Below are 27,526 nucleotides of genomic sequence, written 5' to 3'. Positions count from 1 at the left end.
TCGGTGCCGGGGAAGCTGAAGGGCACTAGGGCAGCCGAACCGACCGACACGCCGACACTCGGCAGCGGACAGCCGCGGCTGCAGCCTCCAGAGTCCCGCTCCACACGAGGCGTTTTTAAAAGCACGTGCGGCCGCTGTGGGCAGGAAACACCCCGCTGTTTACAGGCTGGAGCCGAGCTGCGGTGCGCGGGGATGGATTTAAGCAGATGATAGCTGAACGCATGAGGTACAGTGGAGACGCGTCCGCGCTGCTGATTAGCTGCGGTGTCAATTGATAATCTGCTGATTATCTGCTTGCTGGTAAGCAGCGCTGCGTGTGTGTGTGTGTGCGTTTCAGGCCGGTGTGTTAAGGAGACGGGAGGGCTTTAAAACACGGTGTCATCCTCTGCGCTGCGATAATTACACTAGTAAACTCCCCCGGCACGGCGGGCTGAATGTGACAGTTATGGGCAGAGAGACGATGGAGGGAGAGAGAGAGAGAGAGAGAGAGAGAGAGAGATGCAGCACTGAAGCTGTCCGGCTCTTTCTGAATTATTAATACTTAGATGTTGTCTTTGGTATTTATAGAAAATTGTTTGTTATCGTTATGTAATGACATTATAATTAATTCATGCAAAAATACCGCTGTAATTTACAACCTGTCTTTTATTATTATAACCTGATGTTTGATTCTATAGAAGGCTATAATATTGGACGCTATTGCCTGTAATTATACTTTTACAACAATTAGCAGATTATTATTAAATAAGAGATTATCGTCAACGCTGTAGTCTTCGTCTTATCATTATTATCGTTATTATTATACATAATTAAAATAGTATTATTTCATCTGGTCGCTGTAATATTGGCCCATACTTGGCAGGTGTTAGCAGATGCTAATTTAGACGTAATAAAATAATGGCGTGCATATTCTGACCACGATTTTAACTTTTATTTATTTATTTATTTATTTTGTAAATGAATGTGTTAATATTATATTTGAATGTGTGAATGTGTTCGTTCCTTACTGATCCTCCAGGGGCCCCGGCAGCCCGCTGGGTATTCTCACCTGTGTGTGGAGCAGGGCTGGAGGGCCTGGATGGGCACTGGGGTCCCTGTGGGAGTGTCTGTGCCACTGGCCCGCGCATTTCACTTATTTAACTACGTATTTATTTTGTGAAAAGTCTACTCCGATTCTAATATTGAATCGTCTCAATATGATTTTTTTTCCAAAAGGAGTTTCTCTTTGAGGGGCGAATTCGCAGAGACGTCAGACAGAGCACTGTCAGAGCAGTTCATTGAAGACAAATGGAAGATTTACTTTTTAAGCCTCCGAGATTAATTTACGTATTCCTCATCTGATATTGTTTACTAAAAAAAAGCCTTCCGTGTTGATGCTCAGGCCTTATTGTAACAGAGCCTCAGACACAAAATGGCGGCTGATTGAAACGTATTACAACACGTCCCGCAGGCCCATCTCACAGGCAACACACGCAACTTCTATATATTCTTTTTTTCTGAGCTTTTCAGGTGGTTTGCTGAACTCTGTCAACACGGAAATGCTCAAACTTGTCCTCTCCATGTTTCCAGACTTTCCACATCTGCATAGGAAAATGACTAACATTGTTTACTGCTGCTGCACAGGCATGACCTCCTCTAGTTGAAGTCAATTGTGATGTTTTACAAGCAGATTCATTGAAGCAAGAAGCATTTCTTACAGGACAAACAGCAGGCGCAAACCAGACTCCCTTGAGGTTTTTACACATTTTAAATACGCTATAGCTGTTCAGAATAACATGAGTGATGCTTTATTTGGCACATAACCTGTATTTTCATTTATTTGCTTTTTTTTTTTTTTTTTTTTAAATGGCGTTGACAGATATGAAAATGGCACGGCGTGTGTAGGAATCTGTGCCCTGAATAGTTTTCAGATTGAGCGTCTAGAGTAACTGTAACAGAAACAGAATCAGGGTTCTGGCTTGTGCTGCTCAGTTAACCAGGACCAGTGAAAGGCCCAGTCTCACACTGTAAAAAAAAAAAAAGAGAGAGAAAAGAAAAAAAGAGAAAAAAAAAAAAAAGCTCTGTGGCCACTTTCCTGTCAGGCGTTATCTTTATTAGCTTTCACAAACGTCTCCACCAGTTTACTCTGGATGCCGCCTTCTACTTTCATGGCTAAGAGAGTGGCCGCTCTGTGTTTACAGGCCTCAGGAACAAACAGCTTGAGGCTTTGAGGGGCAGGGAAAGAGAAAGCAACAGGTTTTTACACTGATGCACAGTACTCTGGGTAGTTTTTTTGCCTAATTTCTTTAGCGAGATTTGGAGTTAAGATAATTGAGAATATCATACGGTTATAGAGGAGTGATAAGAACCTATGCTCAGTATGACATACAGTAGCTGAAACATGATCTGAACGACAGATTACAGACGGACATGTGACTGGCCGAGGCGTTGAAACGTTTTTTTGTTTTTTTTTGACGTGTGCGGGAACATAGCATTTTTAATCAAGAAAATGTGTTTGGAGCAGAAATAACTGGTTTCAGTTGTTCCGTCCTCACGATAGCTCTGGGAAAACACAGTGTCTCGAGCTGGATGAGCCCTTCGAGGATCTGAGGCAGACGTGAAGCTCAGAGCAGCAGCAGCAGGATGAGACACAGACACGGATGGGGGGTTATTAAGCAGTGTGAATGACAATCTGCAGAGGTTCTGCTGGTGTGACAGACAGACAGGGGGACACATGACTGTCAACATAATGACACAGATTAATACACTGTCCATTCTTTCTCACAGTCTAACAGTGTTGCTGGATCTTTCATTGCTCCTTTAGAAATAAAATATCCACGTAGTTGAATTTTGATCCCTAACCTGCACGTTTTATTATTGAATTCAAGTTTGCCCTTCAGGTGCTTCAGTTTTATAATGTGTTGCAGCGCTTCTGATGCATTCTCATACCAAACTGCACTCTTGGTTGCATTTTTTTTTTTTCTCCAGCTATGATCACAGGATGTCAGTTTGATTTGCTGCTAAGGCTTTGATCCAGACTCTCTTCCACAAATCTGAAATAAAACCTGTCTTTTGACTTGCTAACTATCTGTCATGGAGCTGAACAGCTTTAAGTCTGCATGGGCTAAGGTTCACACGAGACGATTATTAGGTGCTGGACTTCTCTGCACGCTGGATGAGACGGTGCAGCACAGTGAGATTCAGGCGGGATTTTGTGACCTCTTCATGCCTAAAAGGGGAAGATGAGTACAAAAATGCTGAACGGATGTGTGATGTTTGCCCCACTGCATTATGGGAAACAAAGCTGTCCATGATGAAACAGCCTCAGACTAAAGCTGAGCTATGTTGATGCTGGATGACTAAATATGCAATGATACTATTCCAAAGGACAAATGGATGCAGACTTTAAGATAGGTTAAATCTAAATGGTAGTTTTGTTTTGTGAATGCTTCTATTTTCTCAGTGCTGATCTGGTACTGATTTTGTATTGCCTTTTTTTTTCTTTTTTCTTCCTTTTTTTTCTTTTCTTTTTTACATGTATCAAATATAGCTGAAATCAGTTTGGTCATTTTGTTATGTGCATATTTTTATTCCTTTCATGTTGAATCTAACTTTAAAAAGTGATAGCATACTGTATAGTGAGGAGAGTGGGGGACACATATTGTAAACGGCAATAATAATCACATGGTGACGCAGTTGAGCCTTGAAAAAATTATTTGCTGTTTTTTTATGTCCATATTTACCATTCAGAGTATTTTTAATTCTTGATCTTGGCTTATTAATGCAATTCAAATATGATTTTTTTCTTTTTTTTTTTTGCGAAAACAAATCTTATTTTTCATATTAGAACACCTGAGCAGCAGATATTTATTGAGCAAGACTACGAGTATAAATTTCAGGGAGGGTAGGGATTTTTTTTTGCAGTACAATTTGCACATTTGCACTGTTAATTTACGTTTACATTTAAAATATTTTGAAATTGTGTGAGATGATAGCCAACATCTGACAGGCTCCAAAATCGCCATTTTGCCTCCGCATTACTTTCATTTACATGACACACTCTGAAAAATTCCTGGCAGGCCACATCATCTGCTGGCTTCTAGATTTATTGTTAGTGAGAAGGAGGGAAATGTGCTAAGACAACAATAAAAATTAACCAACAGTTTAAATTCAAAGATTATAAATGAAATTTTGAGGGTAATATCAGAGGTATGTAAATAAAGTGTAGTTAGGATTACATATATACAGAGTGAAATGGGACTGGAAAGAATATTAAATTATGTCGGCTATCTAAAATACAGACACACTAAATATAGTAATGATCTAAATAAGACAGTCAACATTTTTTTTAAATTTACATGATGAAAAAATAATTCTATGCCCTGTAAAATAAATGCAGATTCATGCTGAATTTTGCAACTTAGAGGTTAACAGTTCATACTCACCCTCCTGGTACTAAGCTAATAGCATCTCACAATCACTGTAAAGGGCTGTGCAACAACATAGTGTGGTGAACAGACACACAGATGCACATACATGTAGCAGTCTATTGCAAATGTGTATTTAAGCAGAACTTGATGGCAGTGCGGTGACCAAAGTTGCACTTTTACACTCACTATGATAGTATGGGATTTATAATATGTATTATTTGCAGTGGAGAGTCCACATTATATCCGTTTAAGTGTCACATGCAGGTCTGATGTACAGTTTACATGTTTCTCTCTCTGCTTTCAACAGCTTCTCACTGATAAGTCTGACAGCTGAGTATTTTCTAATCCTGCAGAGATGCTGCAGGAGAAGGTTTCAGCTGTGACGGATGAATGTATGAGTCGGGTCCAGAGCGGCAGGGAGACGGATCTCCTTCCAGACCGGTCACGACTGGGCCTGTCCACAGCTCCCACTGTTCCCAACTCCAGTGAGCCAGACCAGGTACGCACAGAGAGCACGCGGCAGGAACACACAGTTGCTTCTCATGTGCTGTTTGATGCTCAAAATGAGGGCGGGCTCCCATCTGAACTGGTACAATTTAATGAAATGGGGTGAAATGCTGATTGGGATTTTTGAAAAAAGAGGAGAAAAGTAGAGAAAGAAACAGTGGAAAGATCTGCAATACTATCTAACACTGATTTCTTATCAATTGTACTTTGATGAATGAAGTACAATTGAATGATGTGTCACAACAAATTAACTACTTCAACTGATAAAATGTAGTGTAAACCTAGAAAGGATTTTTAATCAGACATTTACAATAGGTGATTTTACGTGTAGCTCTGTAGTGTGTTCACATGCAGATATTTTCTACACACGTTTTCTTGATTACCTTTTTGGAGATTATGGTGATGGTTGTGTGTGTGTGTGTGTTTAGTGTATTGCAACATCCGCTCTTTTTCAGAACATTGAGAACATCAAGGTGGTTCTTCACGAGAGCGAGCTGTGGAAGAAGTTCCATGAGGCCAGCACAGAGATGATAATTACCAAAGCAGGCAGGTCAGTAAAGCAATGAACTCAGCACCTATCAGTCAGAGTACAGTACAGTTATTTTTAAGTTACAAATAATTAAACTGGTCTTAAGGGCATCACAAATAGTTTGGAAGACAATCATGGTCCAATATTTGACGTAACATGAGTTCAAAGGGTGAAAAGAAAAAAAATGACACATTCATATATTCTGGAATTTTAAATACAGTAAGTGAGAAGGATCAGGTTAACATTTTAAGGATTTTAGTTTGGTAATCATCCCCTTTCATGCATAAACCATGTTAGAAACACATTAAAGGATAAGTTCACCCAAAAATGAAAATGTACACATTATCTCCTTCCCCCATGCTAATGAAAAGTGGGATGACATTTTGCAGTTGACAGCTTTGGAGCATTCTTCTAAACAACAGAAATAGAGGGCTTTAAAAAAGAAAGAAAACAAAACGTATTAAAACAACAAAATTAAAACAAAACGCAAAATGGCTGTATAGAGCTCGGAGCCCTGAGATCTCAAAATGATTTGAGTCACAGTCCAGCCTGCGCCCCTACTTCAGATGGGGTGCATGTTAATGAGGCTTTCAGACAGAATGTGACAACGGCTCTGCTGCGCTCTGAAACCTATTAATTCTAACGGCCTGCATGGCGCCATGGTGTTTTTTTGCTGCAGCGTACAGCTACAGTGAGGATTTCCACCTAAAACATGGGGGTGTAAATAACATCTTCTTGGGTTCCAGAGCCAGTTACATTTTTTGATTTTATTTTCTATTTTATAATGTTTTGAAACAAGTCCCCATCTCCTTCAGTTGTTTAGATAAATACTGCAGTGCTGTTTTACCGTGACATTTCAGAATGTTTCACTTGGCCTGTCTTTCCATCTGAGTAGATAAAGACTGATATTTAATTGTTTTGTGCACTCTTCCTTTATGAATTTTTGTGTATGCTTTAATACTTAACACATGCAACGTGTATTCACCACACATTGTGATGTTGTGGTTTTGAAGGCTTTCCAACAAAGAAAACCCTTTTCACTGGATTTTCACCATAATATCATCAGAAACTTGGGAAATGTATGCTGTTAGTCACAAAATGTATTAAAAGTTGTTAATTATCTTCCCCCAGAAATTACAGAAAAGTGATGGATTCATTACACAAAACGAGTACCGTACCTTTCTGTGACCATCTGGTTAGACAGCTAATAATAACATATAGCAGGTATAATTTTGTCTTTCAGGAAGAGACAAAAAGTTCCTGCAGCAGCAGCAGCAACATAATTGAAAACACAAATGACTGCTCAGCTTGCTGGATTTAATGCGACCTGAGGATTAGATAGTGAGGCCTTTGGACATTAACCAGAGAATGAGTACACTCTCAAATCGACCTCCGCCTCTCATTCCTCATGGGATGTTTTTTTTTTTTTTACAGTAAAAAATGTAAAAGGTCACCGCATTTTTTACTTAATGCTGCATAACCATAAGAGATGGGCTTTCCCTTGTCCAACTGATGAAGTGGGCTCTGAATCTTTAAAGCCCTTTGAAGGGCTGTGCAGTCGTTTAACTATGCAGCTGTGCTGGGAAAACCTGTCTGGCTTTACCTACAGTCAGTCCGCAGCAGACATGCTGAAGGTCATCCTTCAGAAGCAACAGCTCTGAAAATGAACTCACACTAAATGACATCAACACCAGGCTGAATTATTCAAGTAGGATATGAATAGTGCATATAGAGCTACTCGTCGTGTAGAAGACATCCGGTCACACTGAAATCTGTTGTAGCAAAGAGGATGTTGTAGTATATTGTAGTGTTGTAGTATAGCACTGCATTAATTGTGACATTTGAGCTGAGCGTCCTATAAGTTCATTCATAGCATGTCTGTGTGCGTGTGTGTGTGTGTGTGTGTGTGTGTGGTAAGCAAGACTCATTTCCAGCGATTCTCCAATAATGTTTAAAATGTTAAATCATAGAGCAGAAAAGAAAAGGAATAATCAAAACCAGGCTCAGATTATCCTTGAATGCACTCAATCAAGTAATCACTTAACTTCTGTCATCAGTGAACGGTTTGTTTAGCAATCAGAGCCCAGTGAGAAATTATATTAGTGACTTGATGGCATCACAAACCAGTGCAGACAAAATAATGGAAATATATGAGAAAGAACAATGTGGAATAAGTGTAAAAAAATAAAATAAAATAAAATAAAAAAAGAGGTCATAGTCAGATAAGCCTTAAAATCTTGAATCAAACTGGATGGAGACTGCAGCCATGACAGCAGCTCTGAAGGCTGACAACATGCTCACACTGACAATGATCACATTCATGTACAGCAGCATAATGCCTCCATCTAAATTGAGCATATCAGAACATGAACATTCACTAATCAGCACTTAACACAAAGGGCAGCTGAGACTGATGGGAAAAGTATATGTTTTGTTAGGTCATAAACGAAAGTATTGGACAAATTACAGATTTGACTACATGATGCTGCTAAGTAATTAAAGATCATCCTGTGGGGTTCATGCACGTCCAGAACAGATTGAATGGCACTCCATTCAATAGCAGTCGAGATATGTCATTAAAAGCCACAAATGTCAACCTCAGGGTGATCATGGTGATGCTAGAGAAAAGGTCAGGATATCATCAGAGTCACTTCAGTCATCTGTAGAGGATCACGAAAGTGTGTACAAAACCTCATGGCAACCCATCCATTATGAAATATTTCAGTGTGGACTGAAGTGGTGAAGTCATCATCAGCCATTACTTATCTATTCAGATACCCAAATCTGAGATGACATTAAAAACATTTTCACATCTCACATCCTTATTAATAATAATATGTATACAAATTTATGATATATAATAATTTCCTATTAATTAACCAAACTGAAATGTGAACATTTACAGTTTTTTTTTTATTATTTTTTTTAATTACATTTGTACACCAACTGTGTGACCCAACATCTGAGCCCTGGGGAACGCCACATCAGCTCAGCGAAAATGAGCACAAGTTCAAACTTAATTGTTTTACAGAGGAAATCAGACCATACTTTTGTCCAATAAACCAAATACTAAACTATACTAAATTACTATTTTGGAAAGTCTGCAGGATGACGTAACTGAAAAGTCAAGTGAAATTCCCCCCAGAACATCTGACCATTAGTGTGTGATCCTCCCCTGGACAGAGAAATTCTTCACCCCAATGGTATTAAGGGTTAGGTTGGATTTGTCAAATCCTGTAAATGGCAGAGAATTTCTTTCATTCGCATAAAAAAAAAAACAAGAGCGGCATCGAGTCTACTACGAGGTCCTCCTGCATGCTGACAGGTTGGATGACGGGTATGATGGATCTGTGTCAAGAAGTGGGAGTAGTCCACAGTTCTTCTTCTTTATCAGAAATTGCATTCTGCCAAAGCATTAGTTTCGTGTATTGGCATGTTGGAATGTTTTCTGACTAACTGCAGCTCCACAATTATTTCTTGTAGCATGTTTGTTGTGCTGCCATGGTATTAGCTAGCCACCCAACTCATGTTACCATCCCAGTCTTAAAACTGTTTGTTAAGACAAATACACATTGTATAATTAAATAGACAGACACCAGGTTTTATACCAAAGATATTCGTCATATTGTATGATCCCAGCTTTGGCTTATTACCCTAAAAATATATGCAGTGTTCTCTTGCGACCGCCCACCATAGGCTGAATTTGTCTTTGAGGTGCACACAGTTCAACTAAAGAGTGATGTATTTACCCCTCTCAGACTGTTTCATTTGAATAACTTTAGCTCGTAGTAAGCCTCTAGTATTTTACAGATTTACTGTAAAGATTGGTGACAAATCTGAAAAAAAAAAAAAAAACATTGTAATTGTTTCTTTCCTATTAGTATCCACCTCATGGAGGGTTGTGACTCCTCCTTGGTGCTCAAAAGCACATGTTTAGATAATATGGTAAAAGTTATTTTGTTATGCATGAAACTGTCTGATCTATAGTGTAGTTGGGCATAGACTGTAAAAACAACCAAGAAGGGAGAAGGTGATACAGGATATATCTTAAAATGATCGTCTTCAGTGTATGTGCCATTCTATGTGTAACTGAAAGGTGAAAGGTCAAGTAGAAATCGTGGCATGAGGATTGTGAGGATGAGGTGAAAGTGTTGATCTGAGTGAGTGAGTGAGGGGTTGAAATGGACACTTCATAGCCATGTCAAAATGTTAAGTGTTACGTGTATCATTTTAAACATTACATGATGAATTGACGGTCAGTTTAAGCTGCAGTCACTTCGACTTTTGTTTTATAATGTTCACAAGTGTCTAAAGAAAACGACTGGTGGATGTGGGGTGTTTTTGAGGCGCTCAGCAGAATTTGGACAGAATGGTTACTTTAAAAGTTCTAACAAACAGACTTCTCAGAGATTAAAGCACTTGCAGATAATTAATGAAATGCACTTCCTGACACACACAGATAAAACAATTAGATGAACACTGGAAATCTAACAACTAAAATGATAATAAAGTTTTGTGCTTTAGAGAATTTCGGTACAAATGTACATGTGTTTATCTTATATATTTAACAAATACGTGGGACTGTGCGAAAAGCGAAAAGCATCAATGAAAACTTAAAGAAACACAAAGCCCTTTATAGCACCATGATGTCTTTGAATGGTACCAATCTGAAGACATTTAGGTTGATGAAGTTGTGTTTACATGTCAGAGGAAATGAAGTGTCTTTGGGTTCTTAAGATTTGTTCATTTCTAGTAGTAAATAAATGGTGATTGCCTTTTTTTAGTTTTAGATTTTATTGAGTTTCACCATATAAAAAGCAAGGTGGCATTAATATTTACTGCTTTTCTAGGTTTGATAATACTACTACTACTACTACTACTAGTAATAATAATAATAATAATAATAATAATGATAATAATAATAATAATAATCTGACAACAAATACTTTTATTATGCTATTATTAAACATATATGTTAATAAGCATATTATAAAGGACTTAGTAGGGCCTTATTACCTTTAAATAATGCTTATTATGACCTAACTATAAAGCGTTACCACAAGTAAGGGGCCTACTGTTGTAACATGTGCAGAGGTGGCCTGGGAGGAGGCGCAGATGCAGAGCAGCCAGGCCGTCATGCAGGGGATCCCACATTTTCCCGACACTCTGAGATGAAACTCGCTCAGTCCACTCCCTTGCAGCACCTAGCTGAGTTTGGTAGAATTGTTATTGTGAGTGTCACTGTCCAGGCGTAATCCTCCCTCTTCAAAGCACCCAGCGCAGCTCTTCCCTCACTCTCCCTCTTTGTACACAGCCCGTCAAGAGAGCAGCGTTGGGTTGATAAGAGGAATCCGGCGCCCACAATAGGCTGAGTCTACTCGGTTGTAGCGCTTCATCATCCCCCCTGACGCTCCTTTTGATCTCGCCGTGGTACTGGAGATTCCCAGAGAGGGAATGGATCACTGGAGGGCCTAAACATGTGGGATTGTTAAGAGAAACAGCTGGCTGGGCACAGAAACACACACACACACCCTGACACTGATATCATACACACACTCTCCAACTTCCATTTCTCATGCTCCTCTTAAACTCACTCACTTAGTCACACCAACGTATGTATATGTTGGCCTTCATGTTGTCCGCCTTTGAAAATCAGCTGTCCAGTTGCAATAACTATGGTTTGTTATAGATGTTTTATGGATGCAGCACAAAGATATGACATGTTTCATCACATGTATCTGAGATTATAGATTATAGACATACACAGGCAGCACAACGACAGGACTGCAACGAAAATCACTTTGAGAACAGCTACACATAGACTACAATAATGGTGTATGATATTTTCAAATATATAATGTATATTGGGAAACCAGTGACAGAAATGAAGCAGTTGAATGTGCAGGTTTTTGGCTAATGCCTCCTAATTCAATATTTTCACGAAGAAGTCTAAATAATTTTCAACATTTGGCCAAAAACAAACAGACCCATAAAAGTCATAGCTAACACGGTATAAAATGTATAGCACATGTTAAATGTGAAAATGGATCAATATTTAAATGGAGCTTTTCTAGTCTTATGACCAGTCAAAGTGCTTTACAACATGATTCAGCGTTCACATACACAATGGAAGAGCCACCAGGAGCAAATTGGGGTTGCACAAGGACACTTTGACATGTAGCCTGCAGGTGCTGGGAATCGAACCACTGACCCTCTGATTGGTGGCCGACCATGGGCTGCAAATGTCACATTTTTCAGCCTGACTACAATGATGATCACAAAAACAGCTCAGTCCTGACCATTCTCTCTCACTACCTGTTACTGTTGAGATTATTTATTCAAAATGCAAACTACAGTTTGAATATAGGACAAAATTCATACATTCCTAAAAACACTGTCTGAGAGCTCCTTTCCTGACAGCACCATGGGATGGCTGTGTCCAACCGAAAGTCGGCACGTCTTGACGATCTCTCAATCTCTCCTTTTTTTTTTCTCAAAACTACTCCTGTCACTTTTTATGTGTGCAGCCAAGTGCAACATTGTGTTTGCCTTTGAGGAGAGACTGTGCTATTGTGCGTGCCATAATCCCTATTTGTACAATTTATTGGGTCATTCCGAACAGATATATAAACGGTTTTGACTTTAGACATGGTCAGCTAACATGTCATGCACCCTAGTTTGTTTGAAGCATACAGACCATAAGAACATCTGTGATTCTAGGACCAAGCCAAGTTAGTATCTAGAGAACCAAGACATATTTTGACCCAGCGACACTCACTTGTGTAAAAGATTGTGTTGCATCCACTTGATCTGTCTGGCAGGACAGACATATTTCCACAGTTGAAGCATGAGCAGCAGCAGAGCCCTTTGCTTGGTAGTTACGGCCACATGTGTTGACACAGGCCTCCATCTGCTCTGTCTGTATAGTGTGAGCGGAGCCAGAGATGAGCAGAGGTCTGTTTTGAATGTTCCTCGAAGATTAACCCGTCTTTCAGTGAGGATGATACCGGGACTGATCTCTCCTACTGATTGGATTTGAAGCCTGGGAGAGAGATGCCCTCAATCCCCCTCCTCTTTCTCTCTTACGTGAGGGAATATTTACAGTAACATGATCAGATGGTGTCAGGTACTATGAGCCTTTGAAGAAGGGCGTTTGCACCAATCGGAACAGTAAGTATGAAAATAGGGGTTTTAATGCTATGCCATCTTTCCAGAAAGCACGCGCAGCTTTCATGAGTCCTCTGATCTTTGAACATGTTCCCAATGGCAGCACCCACAGATAAACTGCAGGCCTGTTTGACCGCACACTCTTGAGCAATGACGGGTCAGCTATCTAAACTGTTGTCCAATCTGGGGTGCCATTAAAAACCACTTAGGGCTTTATAAGGGGGCGCGGAGCTTTTTGCAAAATTTCCTTTGGCACAGATGGGATGAAAAAGTTTTTGGTTTCCCAGAAGAGGTCAGGAAAGGTAGCTCCCTTCATGTGTTTTATGGCTCTGAGTGCTATATTAACATATTCTGTCTTTTAGTCTGGAGGCCTTTAAAAGATGAAAGATAGAGCGTGTTACCATACTTTTTATGGCCTTTCAGTATCACAAGTATGAGAGGATTTTAGTCGACTCCCAAGCAAATGGCTGCAAGGAGACAAATCATTACCAGGCCAGAAATTGTGAGATTTGACAGTGAGTACAATGTTTAGAAAATGACCCTGGAAGGTTTTGGTCTTAAACTGCAAATTTCTTGCAGGGTTTATCTGTGTCGAAGTAGGTTTGATCCACTTAATGTTCACGTTGCGGTTATGTCAGGATTCCAAGAAGGCAGCTTCTCACCCTCCTAGTCTCTTGGTCCCCTGATCTCTGCAGACCTTGCTTATCCCAATCCCTTAAGAACACCACTGAGCTGCAGTCGGTGAGCTAATCGGATCTTCCTCTGCACTCTCCGTGACAATACTACACTCGTCCTAGACACACAACTGTTTTTAACAGCCAACGCAATCCTAAGACCATCAGTACAAAATACAGACCTTTGGTAAAAGCAGATTTTTATTCATCATACCCCCTAGTTTATTGTTTACATGTGCAAAGATGTACTTTTTTATGGACACTGTCATTCATATAGAGATACAAATTCAGACAAAATCCTTCTTAAAGTTTCTAAACCATACTGATTTCTGTTCAACATGGAGGACTTATTGTTACTATACTGCACAAAAGGGGCTTTACCTAATTCATCTCATCTAATACTGAAAAGTCAGGTGCTGCCTTCCCTTCATGTGAAAGTCAAAGCATTTCTAACACCTTTTCTTTACATCCTTCATCAGGAGGATGTTTCCCAGCTACAAGGTAAAAGTGACCGGTATGAACCCCAAAACCAAATACATCCTACTTATTGACATTGTCCCAGCTGATGACCACCGCTACAAGTTCTGTGATAACAAGTGGTAAGTTTGGAATTAAAAGAGCTATAAATTACTCTTGTTGATGGTTCCCAATGGCCTACCGCTACAGCCTTATAATTGGTCTGTGTTAGAGGCAATACAAAGTATCTTGACTTAATGAGTATTATTTGCTTTTGCTATGGTTATGTTATGATATGGAGCAAAATGATCCATATATTTCAATGGTTTTATCCCAGAAAGAAGCAGAAAACACCATGTCACTTCCTAGTTACATGTTTAAGGTTAAAGGGAAATTCAGGTATTTGATACTGCTTGTATTTCAGTTCCACTCCATCTGAATCAGGCTGCCTAATGATGCTTTTTCAGCAACTAACTCAAGAAATAAGTTAAATAAACAGGAATCTAATGCTGCTACTCCCGTGGGGGTTCTGTTCTGCATTCAATGCAATGCAACTGTTCTTAAAATGATGCATTCTAAAATATTGGTGCTTGACAACAGATTGTAGAGGTCAAGGTAATGTTAGGGTGAGGCAACTTAAACACTTGGTAGAATGATTTTGTTATTCCTAGTAAAAAGGCAAACATCAACACCTGTAAAGGTTACTGGAAAGACTGTTGGAGATGGAACACCATTCTTTCTTTCATTTATTCAAAGCAGCTCAGTGGCACATGAAACCAAAAAAGTTTGACTTTTTGTATAAAATGACCCACATCTTCCACTTTTTGGGGTCCATAAAGCATGGGCACTAGTGAGTTCCACTGACCAAGCAGGCTAATTTTGGTTTAACCATCCACTAACTCCACTTGAATGGGGATAAAAATATTTGTGGGGCTTTTGTGACATTCCAAATGTTATTGAACCAAATAGAAGAAATTTAGGATTTATCCGTCATTTAAGAGTCCCTTGTTTTACATTGTACACTTATGTGAAAGAGTCTTTTGTTCCCTGTGCATCACATGATGTTGTAGCTTTTTGTCCTGGCTCTCTTTCTGGGGGCTGTGATGTCGTAAAGTCTGACATGCTACATGCCTACCCACCACCCTGACCTTGACATCCTTTTCCAAACACGGGACATTAACATCACACTACTTCTTGTATTGGCAGTAAATTAACAAACTACCTCAGATCCACAACAGTCCCAGGGCAGTTTGTTGGCAATTTAATGAATTGTGAGTTTGTTAGGGAATTTCAAACACAATATGAGTTAAGATGGGTCCCGCAGTATGAACTACAGTGATGATGTGGAACTCATTTGTGGTTCAAAGCTAGTTTTAAGACATTCAGTATTTTATTGTGTGCAACAGGGACCCATCTGCAATCTTTTGATGCTTGGCCCTAGAACACGTTAATTTGGCCCTGGCTATGGCCCTCAGATGTTCTTGATTCTTCTCTTCATGGGATGGAACTACACAGTGTCATTATGGGTACTTTCTGCCTCAGTCATGTCTATGTTGGGTAAATAGTAGCCTTTAAATAAAAGGGGCACTTTGTTCCTCAGTTAACCACAATTCAGTATAAGGTACACAGCATTTACTAAAGAAAAGATACAGAGAGCAGATTATCTAAGCAAGGCAAGGTCTGATAGCTAACTGTTACTGTAGAACATCATTGGTTATATTTACTTTTTGCAGACAAAGAGAGGGAAAAATCCTGAACTGGTCTCAATATTTCCCCAGATGACCATGTATCTGGAGGCAATAACACTGCAGTCGTTCATCAGTATGACATTAGCACTGCTGTTGTCCAAAGGTGGAAGAACTGTTTTAAAAAAAACTGTAAGGAAAGCCTGAAAAGAACATGAAACCTCCAGCAGAAAGAAGTCATTTTACAGCCATTTGTTTCTGATCTGGGGTATGGCTTTTAGTTAGTGGGTTCTGGTGTTCCTCAGCGACACCTTGGAGAAGCATAATTAGTAATGATGTAGTAGAGGCCACCTCCTTCCAGTCTTAGAGATTTAATACTGTGAGGATTGAGAGCAGTGGTGTTATTCACCTCTATACAGCTACATTTACAGAGGAGACGTGGTTCATGTGGTGCCATGTACAGAGATTTTAAGTGGGCTATGTATTAACTGAGATGCATTCTCTAATGCTTAGATGTCATTTGCTTTTGAAAACAGCCAGGGACAACATTATGTATGTATGTATGTATGTATGTATGTATGTATGTATGTATGTATGTATGTATGTATGTATGTATGTATGTATGTATGTGTGTATGTATACACACACAGAGATAAGTATATATGTGTATGTATATTTTTTTTATTTTATTTTTATTTTTTCAGTTCACAATTACAGTTTGTTTGTCTCTGCACTTTCAATCTGTTTTTAGGATGGTGGCTGGCAAGGCTGAGCCAGCAATGCCTGGCAGACTCTATGTGCACCCTGACTCCCCCGCCACAGGAGCTCACTGGATGAGGCAACTGGTGTCGTTTCAGAAGCTCAAACTAACAAATAATCACCTGGACCCTTTTGGGCATGTGAGTACTTGCAAAGAATATAAGTACTTTCTATGGCTTAAAAATTATTCCAAGAAAGGGTTATTGTTTTCAAAAACGGTATTGAATTTCTGATTTTGCCATCATCACAATAGTTAATGATAACATTTTACTCACCAGTTAGATAAACTATATTTAACCCACTGGTTTCCAACTGACACTCTGCATAACTATGTTGAGAACTGATGCAGTGTTCTCAGAATTCAGCATCGTCTGTTGTCCTAATGGACTCTGCTATAAAACAGTGTTGTTGCCATGTGCTGAGACATAAACACTTATATTGGTTCGTGAAATGTTAAGCAACAGGAATGATTGATTAAAATGACTTGCTACATCCCTAATATATTCCTCAGATAGGTCTGGTGCATGTCATCGAGACTAGGAACCATGGAAAAAAACACTAAAAGACATATTTTGTAAAAAAAAAAAAAAAAAAAAAGAAAAAGAAAAAAATTATATAGAGAATATAATTTTCCTTTATGTATTCAGGAAGTACCACATTCAAAACAAGTCCAGTGGAATCAAGACAATTCCCAAAAACAGGTGTCAACCTCCTGCAGGATTCATACTGTACATGTCTTCAGAAAGTTCCAATCCAACAATCCATTCAGTAATTGTTGAGAGGTTTGTAGTGTGGACCAACGTTTTTGACCAACTGGAGGCCCTGTAATATACAGTATGAAAACCAGTGTACTTAACAATACATAACTGTTTAAATGGGGTGAAATCCCTTCATATTGTGCAACTATAGACACAAAGATAACAGAAACATAAATTCTTTGTGCTCCCAAGGCAATTTATCAATTTCAACTCTGTCTGAAGCATACCTCAATTACAACATATAATTGAAATGTTGTGACTAGAGTATACTTTGTTTAGCTTAAAATTAAATTCAATGCCAAAAAATTAGATTGAAATTACAAGAAGGTATTTGTGGGACCAATTGGCTGATGTGAAAAATGTAGCTGATACGTAAGCAAACAGCAAAATGTTGAAGGTTTGTCACTGGCAGATTTTTTTTAAAGAAGGATGAAAGAAGCAGAAGAGGCAGAGGCTGCAGAGGGAGGTGAAGAGTGTGACTATGGCACTGCTCCCCAGGGGGACTCTGGGATAGCTTGTCTGAAGCCATCCCATCAATGGGCGGGCTCATTAGGTTCATAACCTCTCAGATCAGTGGCGGGGCCTGCTGTCAGATTGAGTTGAATGCCTTGCCAGTGATAAGGGCGAGTAATGAGGACAGAGCAAGTTTAAGGCCAGTCAGAGCCCAGATGACGCCCAGACCAGGAGGTGTGTAGAAGGGCTGTACTTCTCACAGTAAAGGAACTCCCATTCAGTACTAATTAAGCTCAGTGCTGAATGTTTAAAAGTGACTAACATAATGTGGTTCTCACTTTCTTCTTCTTCTTCATTACTGGTTCTGCACAGTCTGACAACGTAAAATTATTTTAGACTTCAGTACAAATTAAGTACATTTTCACATTTTTGGAATTGCTCCAATGATGTCTTTGTTTAGAATGTTGGGCTGTGTTCTAATGATTCATTAAAATGACAGGCGCCATGTGAATTTTTGAAAATTCTGAGGTCTGCTTAGCATTAGAAATACAAACTATCTTCTCTTTACTGATATTAAACAGATGTTAGTGATCTCAAATGTATTTGCTACTGTTAGCCAAGAGATGTTACAAGAAATCTTCAGTGGAGATGATTTGTTTCACATGCTGTTGATGGGGTGGTACCACCACAAAGAGCAGTCAAGAATCATTAACACTATGGTCATTTTGCTATTGAAATCCATATTGAACAATACCAGCTATGATGATTTATGCCACTGCCAAGTGCATACTGTGACAACTGCACAGAGTATTGTGCATTCTATATGGCAATGTGGAAGTAAATATGTGGAAGCATTAAGTAAATGGTAAATAACATGCACTTCTATGGCACTTTTTCTAGTCGACTGACCGTTCAACATGCTTTGTAACACTTGTCACAGTCGACCATTCACACACATTCAAACACTGATGGCAGAGGCTGCCATGCAAGGTGCCAACCAGCTAATCAGGAGCAATTTGGGGTTCAGTATCTTGCTCAAGGATACTTTGAAGTGCAGCCAGGCAATCCAGGGAATCAGAGACCTTCTGATTACTGGACAGCCCACTCTACCTTCTGAGCTACAGCTGGTGGATGTGTACTGGAATTTGTTTCCCATCACAGAGCTTAAATTGATACATTGTATGAAACAAATAGCTAACATAATCTTTCCCTGACAGTTTGATCATTTCGTGCTATGATAGTATAATAATACTTATTGTCCTGTCAGGAACTCATCCCAAGCATGTATCAGTCGAGGAAAATATTCATGTCTGAATGTTTTTAGATCAGGGAAGATGAAAGCAAATACTTTCCTTAGCTCTTCACTGATCTGTGGAAGGCCTCCCTGATCACTGCATTGAGACAGTCACCCAAGAGTCTCCAGTATCATACTCAAACAGCAGCCAGACAGCAGAGCAGACAAAGGTCAACAGAGAGCCTCTGGTGAAGGAGCCAATAGCTTATCTCTGTCTCCAGCCTGTCTCAGCAACAGGAGCATGTGAGCACAGTGCCATTTGGTGTTCAACCTGAGCCTAGCTCCCTGTGCCCTGTTCAACCTTTGCCTCTCTCTGGGAGCCCCCTGGAGGAGAAGGCTCCTCAGGAGAGTGTCTGGCAAATAAGGAGGTGAGGTGAGGTGCAGAGCTTGATGCTGATCTGCGCTGACAGAGCTGGACTAGTGATGACCCTTCCCTACTGTGGCTAACGCTTCGCTGGGCACAGCACTCGGCTGCGGTGAGTGGACTGACGCTAGTGAGCCGACCTGCAGCCACCCAAACAACCTAAACACTCAGCGCACTCAACACATGTTGCCTGCTATACCAATATCCAAAACATTTAGATCCTGGAACAAGGGTGATGCAGATGACAGATGCAGAGAAACCATTCACTGAACATATTGATTGAATTCACAACTCTTGCCCTTGAAAGGATCAAATTCCATGAAGGATTCAGCAAGGACATGATGGTACCAAGTATTGTTTGCACTGCATGTTACTTAACAGTGGTAAAATAGATTTTTCCCCATACCTTACCTTAAAATGTGCCTTATAGAGCTAACTTAATGGCCAATGACAACATCAAAGAGAGGTATAAACACTCATTACAAATGTGAAACTCTTGCCAAAATGCAGCCTAGGCTAGTCAAACCTTCATGTAAAAGCATAATTACGACGAAAGAGGCACTTTTAAGATTTACCGTAGTTTCGGTTTCGGGCAGGCTAATTTTCAATGGAGTGCATGGGGCACTTTTATGCTTTTATCGCTATTTATAAAACCCTAAGAGGACTCGACATAACATGAAACTTTGCCCATAGTATCACCAGGGTCTCTACATATGAACACGAGCATTGAGAACATTGTTTGTGTACAGAGTGTTTATTAAAAAGAAAGTTTTTGAACAACTCACCATAGCAGTAGCTTCATCCTCTAGCCGCCGTCATGGCAGCCCAGACTTACTTGGGGCTCGACATGTCTGGGTAGAGTGTATGTGGTTCAGTTGAGCTATGTGTAGAGACCCTGGTGATACTACAAACTTTCATGTTGTGTCGAGCCTTCTTAGTCTAAGTGAAATTTGCATGTCACGATTCCAAAATAGTGCACAGCTAGCCATGAAAATTCCACAGTACGTAATGCAAAGCAAAAAGCAATTATGGTCAGTGTTCATTCTGACTGATGCCCACTCCCATACCATCAGCAGGTGCTTGAAGGTTCACTTTCAGCCCTTCATGCAGGCTTGTGAGTCTGCATTGATGCAAACTTTGCATAATAGATTAAACCCAGTTTACAGTGTTTTCAGGTAATACCACATTCATGTAATTTGGGGAGGAAGATGTAAGTGTGATTCCACGCTAAAGGAACTATCATTAATATTGGTTTCTATTCCTGCGTAATGGTTTAATTATATATTTAAATGTAATGAGGGTAAAAATACTATTAAAAGAAAATAGAGGGATGAACTTGAGGAAAATACTTCCAAGTTGTGAGTCTTATGTACTCTAACGGAAATTATTTCCTAGATCACAGCAGCTGGAGTGAAAGGACGGCCAGATGAGTTCTGAGTGTCTGATATTGCTTTTGATGGGTTTACTTTGGAGTTGAAAGTCCAGTGTGTCTCAGACACTGAAGGGTATCAGTGCATCTGTATGAGACGCTGAGGGCAGAGACAAAGCAATAATATTTAACGAGCTGGGAATGAGAATGGGTTGAAATTTTGCATAAAATATGTTTAATTTTATTTAGAGAGTTGATCAGGCATTTAATTAGTGTTAGTTTATGTCTATGAGGGTCTGTGCTTAGGGTGGACAATGGTGTGTCTTGTGTTGTACAAATATTTTACAGTATACAATATACATTCATCTTCATAGTTTAATGTGCAAAAGTGTAATATTTTTGCATGCTTAACGTACACTTAATCAATGTTATATGAAATTGCCTTATTTCACAACACACATTTTTCAGTATGATATTAAGAGAAGCACAGGTGCAATTAATGACATCAGTGAGGTCTGCATTCTATTTAAAACTGAGGTTGGTAAGATTGTAGAGAGGAGCAAGCTCAATTGTGAGTCTGTCCATCCTCAAAAATCCAAATGCCACAATCATATAAACACAAGCTGAACTGTTGTTACCAATGTACCTCAGGCTGAAAATGCTGGCTGGCACCATAGTAACTCCTTACTGCTGTAGGTGTGTTTTGTGCTCACTTGTTCTTTGGCTCGGGGCTGCGTGCTTTGTGCTAGTGAAGTAGCTGCTTAACAACAGGCTCGGTAGCTGTGTACTGTAAGCAGAACACAGTGTTGTAATTGCTAATCATAGCTTATAACCTCTTGTCTCACTCATATACAAGAAAACACCAACATAATCATAATGTATGTAAACAACAAAGATGATAGTATGTTAGGGACGGAAAATGTGGGCTGCATTTGCTTTGCCATTCTTGTTCAAATTGTGGCTTTCTAATGCACACAGGCAGGCAGGTAGCCTCTACCATCTTTTCATATAGAGTGAACATGATGATTTAATGGTCTATTAGAGGAATGCAAAAGCCAGAGTTGCTGTTTTTTTCCGCTTCCATTTGTTGAAACATATGATTTATTGATTGATGAAAGACATTTTCTACAGCTAAATCCCAAAATGCTTCTCAAATAACTAACCATCCTCAGCTAGAAATGTTTTAGTGACAGAGCCCTGCTCTTATGCATGATCACTCACATTATATGCTTACTGGGATGGAATTGAATCCTGATTAGTGTTATCAATTTCACAATTTAATGCTGAATACTATTTGATTACTAATACTTAATCTGCTCAATTTCTGGATTACTGCTAATGGACACTACTTTCCCACAATTACACAAAGGAAATGGAAAAAAAACATTAGGTGGAGGTGAAACAGGTTGTTGGCTATCTGGTGGAACTTGCATCATATGATTTCCTTGTACAAATGGAAAGAACATTCATTTCTTGTATCCAACAGAAAACAAATGTTGAGTACACAGTGTACAGTTTAAGAAATCATACCAAGATAAGAGCAAAGCACAGCTGCAACTAATATAACGTGGTGCTCATGTTAAGGTGTGCTAATTTGCAGGTGCGATGCTGTCTACTGTCACTGCTTACTCATTAGCTAATCATAGGAAGTGGATGTGCTTAAGTTGAACCCATTATGAGTTTTATTGGCAGCGGCAGCAGCAGCAGCAGCAGCAGCAGCAGCAGCAGCAGCAGCATTTTGCATTCAGTGACACTTCCCAGAGGAACACTGTGGCATTCATTCGATGTGACACCATAATCAAGAGCTGCTTTTGAATTTTGTCCCAGGATGTCAACTCCTACTGGAGTCTCAATGTTCACTGCATATTGATTCACTACCTAATAAAAAAGAGGGCAATCAGAAACTATGTTGCTGAATGGAAACAATATTGATTGGATACTGTAAACAGAGCAAGAATAATATGATATGGAGCCTCCCTATCTTCAAGAGCATACCATAGCAGTCGAGTAGATCCTCCTGTATTAGCAATACATTACGTGATGAGGGTATATGAAACTTCATCTGTGTGTTTCTTTACCTAGAATGCCATTAACAGTGTCATTTTCTTTGCAGGCCAGTGGAGAAAAAAAATTCTAGAAAACTGAATGACTAATCCCTGACATCATGACAGCAGCGACACCAATGGGGCTGTTCACTGATTTTTGTTGGAACAAGTTTTTTTTTTTTAGAATTTTTTTGGCCTTTCTGGCTTTATTTGATAGTACAGCTGAAGAGATAGACAGGAAACAGGGTAAGAGACGGGGAGTGACACGCAGCAAAGGGACCCGGGCCGGGAGTCGAACCCGGGTCCGCTGCAGAGCCTCGGCACATGGGTCGCGCGCGCTACCGACTGAGCTATGCGGCGCCCCTGTTGGAACAAGTTTAAAGTGAAATGTTTTATCCTTTCTTACCTTTCCTAGATAATCCTGAACTCGATGCACAAGTACCAGCCCAGACTACACATAGTCAAAGCAGATGAAAACAACGCCTTTGGATCCAAGAACACTGCCTACTGTACCCATGTCTTTCACGAGACGGCCTTTATCTCTGTAACCTCCTATCAAAACCACAAGGTACATCAGCTATCAACAATATTCAGTGTACTACACACATATATTTACTGTATACAGAGGACAAATTAAAGGGAAAAAAACATATAAAGTGATTCAGTAAGGTCTTGGGGTCACCAGAACAGTTTCAGTTGTCTTGCCACTGGATTATATATGTCTCTGTTACTCAGGAATAAAGCACCATTCAACCCAATAAAAATATTCCTTAATTTGGTGGTGAACCTTGATGATGGTGGTGGAGAGTGGTGTCCAACAGTTTTTCCAAAATCTCCCATAGATGCTAAATTAGGCTAATATCAGGGGCCAGGGCATATAGTTCACCATTTTAACAAGTCATTAAGCCCTCATGCCCTATGGATTAGGGCATTGTCACTCTGGAAGAGACTAGAAATGTTTCATTATAGGATAAAGCTGATCACTCAGAAAACTGTTGGATTGATCAGCAGGGACAAGTGGACCCAAACGATGCTGGAAAAATGCCCCCACAAAGGGGGCCAGAGGCACAGTTGGTTATATTTCTCCCATCACTTATTCAGCTTTTTCCTTTAATTTGTCACTCCTGGACAGTTTAAAGAGTATTGTCATGGTGTAGACTGATTAAATTGACCTATTAAACTGTTGGTGGTGCAGGGGTTACTGTGCACCACAACAATGGACCTTGAAAAGGCTGGAAAAAAAGCCTGTGTTCCTCAACTGCTTCACCTATGTTTTGTTTCACATCAAATAGAATATGACCTTAAATGGACTATCATTTTCCTAGATCACACAGTTGAAGATAGAAAACAATCCATTTGCCAAAGGATTCCGAGGTAGTGAAGAAGGAGATCTGCGTGTTTCAAGACTACAGGGGTATGTTTATATAGAAAAGGAACCAGCAAAGTAAAGCTCATCCTCTAACACACTGGAAGTCTCCTAAAACATTTTTTGTGTATTTATAAAAAAAAAAAAACTGTCTCGTCTCCTTGACAGACTGTGTTGAGTGGAACTGTAGACATGCAAACTGATTCCTTTCTTCTTCTGTTCTTGCTGCTGGATAGGAAAGAATATCCAGCAATTTCAAAGAACATGGTTCGCCAGAGGCTCATCTCCTCCCACAGTCATCTAGCAGGGAAGCTCGGAGCAGGAGTTCTCACTGGGCACCCTCAAGTCCTGTCCTCTTATCCGTATGAGACTGGGGTTCCTTTGTCTGGCTCCGACTCCCAAGATCCCATCTCAAACCACTTCCCTCAGAACAGAGATCCCAGCCTTTTGTACCACTGCTTTAAACACAGAGGTATGTTCTCAGCAACTGTTCTGTTAGCAATTTTACAGAATCAGATGTTCCCAGTGAAAAAAAAAAAACAACAATATCATTAACTATATCATTTTTCAGATAATGCCCGACACCTGGAGCTTGGATGTAAGCGACCATATCTGGAGTCATCGTCTGGGGTCTCAGAGGAGCATTACTTTCGCTCAGCTCCCTCTTATGAATCACCCTTACGGTCTCATCCATACTGCACAGAAGCAATCGCCTCTAGAGAGGCTTGCATGTACGGTAGTATGGAGACAGAGTCTGGATCTGGGGCAGGGGACACAGATGACCTAACCAACTCCTCCTCAATTAATTGCAACATGTGGGCTACAATGCAGCCCTACCCTCGCTATAGTGTGGAGGGTGTCCCATACCAGCCCTTCACGGCTCACTTCACCAACACTGCCACAGTCACGCCTGTGGTACCGCACCCGGCATCACCCATGGCATCGCGACCACAGGCTGACCTGGGGGTCTACAACTCAGCTACGGTCCAGAGAGGCCTGCCTGTCATACCTCCCTCATCCTCCTCTTCATCCTGCTCACCAGCTGTTCTGGGATCCAGAGATAGGTCAGGTCATCCTTCTCTGTACCACAAGAAGCCAGGGTCACCACTCCGGCCTCACAGAGAGTTCTCGGCCTATCCCACACAAGGCACCATATCCATCCGGGATCCATCCTATCAGTACCAAGTTGGGCTGAGTAGCACAGGGACTCACTGGACTGACAGCTAATGGGGGCAACTGGAGAGTCCAGTTCTGTCCAGTGTACAATTCTGAAAATAATCAAGGTTCAATACACCACTGTGGGCTGCTGATGCCAAGCAATGATTATGAACTTCAGCCATGATCATTTCCAAATTGCACTCCAAAGCCCTTTACGTCCATGTATTCTCACTGAAGCACTATTACATACAAGACTGTATGTGGTGACCAGTGGCTGACCTCTACTTTACTTATGCAGATGTGTAGCATATGTACTATCCTGTGATCAGATAGGGTTGTTTTTTAACGCTCAAATACAAAGCTTAGGTTTGAGCAATGAGGAGAAGTAGCACTGAGAAGTAGCAATGAGGAGCATTTTTCAGACAACAACATAGATAAGGGAATATCAACAATTGCTGTGCTTGTTCTTGAGGAGAATGAGAGGCCTACATATGATTGCCTCCCACTGAGGCTTTCATTATTTCTTGCAGAGCTCCAACCAAATAGAGCATGCTTAAAGGCTGGCGCTATTCTTAGTTGGCAACAAATCCAATGAAAAGACCAAAATTAATCAATTAATTCTGTCTGACTTTCCTACCTTGTCTGTGTTACTATGAAGATAGAAAACTATATAAACTACATAAATGTATAGTTCATTATTACTATTGACACCAAAGATCAATCATGTACGTTTGTGGCAGTAAGAAGATGTTTCGTAGGACTGACTCAAAATAAGCAGCTGTGTTTGAGGTAACAGTGCAGCTCATTGATGCAAAGGATCATTACATTGGTAATTTAGGTATTTTCATGGGATTTGCGGACAGTAACAAAATCTGAAATGTTATCACAACCACGCCCATTTACATGTGCCAAAATGAGATTTGCTACAATTTGATGAATGGGGTATAAGTATATTGAGTTCACTGCCAGGTGAGATTGAGCATATCAGAATTTGGAGAAGGATTTAAGTTAACTGTTCATTCACTAAGAGTTGTATGCAAAAAGACTTAATTTAGCCTGCTGTTTATGGCAGTCCTTCTCAATGATGTACATTCAGAGCAATTAAAACAAAATGAAATATGCAGCAAAAACCCACCTATCATAAGAGTTGTTAGAGCGTGGGTCTTACCCAGATACTATGTACAGATCTATGCTAGTTGTATGATACTAGTATCATGTTGTGAGTTCAAGCACAAGTACTGTGGTTGGTCGTCAAAGCTTGGCTCCGAATGCATGACTCCAAACTAGATTCTAGTGAAACGGGACAGTAAAGAATTCTCAGGCAGAACCAGATGGGAGCTTAAAGAACTGTTGTTAAGCCATGGTGAGGACCGGAAAGGAGAGCTGCACACAAATCCCACTCCCAAGTGACTTACTTGGAAAAAATTCTTGCAAGACTGCAAATACAAAACAGCCTGAGCAGGCAGGGAAGCTGAAAGAAAAGGTTCTCAGTAGCATTACATACAGGAGAGTTTGAACTTGCATTGTCAAGTAAAGATTATTTGTAAGATATGATGGTGACCCCTCATGCATTGTCCCTTTATTTCATGTTGTTGAATTCAATATAACATTTTTGAATATATTGACATTTTTGCACACCTGCTAAATAAACATTTTCATGCCTCTAATTCTTTTTCTATTTTTAATCCACTAGTAAACTTTATTACACTCACTTTAACCTGTTTTGTTGACAAAATTGCTATTACTATTAAATATGCTATTTTTGACAGCCCAGTGTACTTTCATTCTGGATAATTATGCAACTCAGGATGTATGTCTAATGTCAGTGAAGGAGGTATTATGCCCTTCATGCAGCACACAGGAGATCAGAGTTGTGTTCACAGATAAGCAATCATCGTTCTCTAACCATAACCCTTTTAATTAAGAGTGATCAGCATGATCTTTTCCAAGCCCCTCTCAAACTGCAGTTGCCATGTGCAGATATTGTAGAAAGCAGGAATTTGACAAATACTGGCACTGAATGTAATAAATGGCTTTGCAAAATCATCCAATATAGACATTCTTGGACACGTCTGGCCAATAGGCTTCATTGAAGTACGACAGAATTTGTCCAGACATGGTCCAGAATTTCTACTGACATAACTTGTCATTACTGGATGGGTTTCACTTTATGAAACATAAACAACACTTCACAGTGATTAGAATCAAAAAGATTCACTCCCTGCAGAGTATCCACTTGAGTAACAATCAGTAAATGTCAAACGGGTCTGCGACCAAAAGTCAAGGTAAAGCAAAGGTGTTGAAAGGAATGTAGAGAGCAAGATGGGTGCATCAGCATACAGTGTACTGCTTTCTCTCACAAAGCTCTCATTAGATCATGAGTTATGCTGATGGCTAGGTCCTGTTTCATGTCAGCACCTCTTTCTCTATCTCTTTCTCAGCTTCATTTCACATGAAGGGAGGCTCTACACAGAGAGCTACCACTCAAATCAACAAATCATCAGCCGGCTATCTTGAAATGCTGAGCTATAAC

General features: G+C 40.0%; 2 protein-coding genes across 2 annotated transcripts in view; one reads left to right on the top strand and one right to left on the bottom strand.

Moving 5' to 3' along the window:
• On the top strand, positions 1–26,644 carry tbx4 (T-box transcription factor 4). The gene is made up of 9 exons (XM_037074286.1): positions 1–226; positions 4,763–4,908; positions 5,372–5,466; positions 13,766–13,885; positions 16,179–16,326; positions 22,885–23,037; positions 23,795–23,883; positions 24,072–24,307; positions 24,407–26,644. The coding sequence occupies exons 2-9, from the start codon at positions 4,765–4,767 to the stop codon at positions 25,060–25,062; spliced, it is 1,641 nt and encodes a 546-aa protein (XP_036930181.1). The 5' UTR covers positions 1–226; positions 4,763–4,764; the 3' UTR covers positions 25,063–26,644.
• Positions 10,513–27,526, bottom strand: part of brip1 (BRCA1 interacting protein C-terminal helicase 1) — a 108,775-nt gene continuing 91,761 nt past the window's right edge. Inside the window, exon 26 of the mRNA XM_037074249.1 lies at positions 10,513–10,916. Coding sequence (XP_036930144.1) covers positions 10,905–10,916 — 12 coding nt within the window. The 3' untranslated portion in view covers positions 10,513–10,904. The remainder of the gene's footprint in view (positions 10,917–27,526) is intronic.

The sequence above is a fragment of the Acanthopagrus latus genome, chromosome 2 (genome assembly GCF_904848185.1).
Source record: "Acanthopagrus latus isolate v.2019 chromosome 2, fAcaLat1.1, whole genome shotgun sequence".
Lineage (NCBI taxonomy): Eukaryota > Metazoa > Chordata > Actinopteri > Spariformes > Sparidae > Acanthopagrus > Acanthopagrus latus.
This window is presented reverse-complemented; position numbering and strand designations above follow the sequence as displayed.

Excerpts from the sequence above, each read along its gene's own strand:
- tbx4 (XM_037074286.1), top strand. The coding sequence starts at position 4,765 with ATGCTGCAGGAGAAGGTTTCAGCTGTGACGGATGAATGTATGAGTCGG. Across the intron at positions 13,886-16,178 it reads AAGTTCTGTGATAACAAGTG|GATGGTGGCTGGCAAGGCTG; the intron begins GTAAGTTTGGAA and ends ATCTGTTTTTAG. Across the intron at positions 23,038-23,794 it reads CCTCCTATCAAAACCACAAG|ATCACACAGTTGAAGATAGA; the intron begins GTACATCAGCTA and ends TCATTTTCCTAG.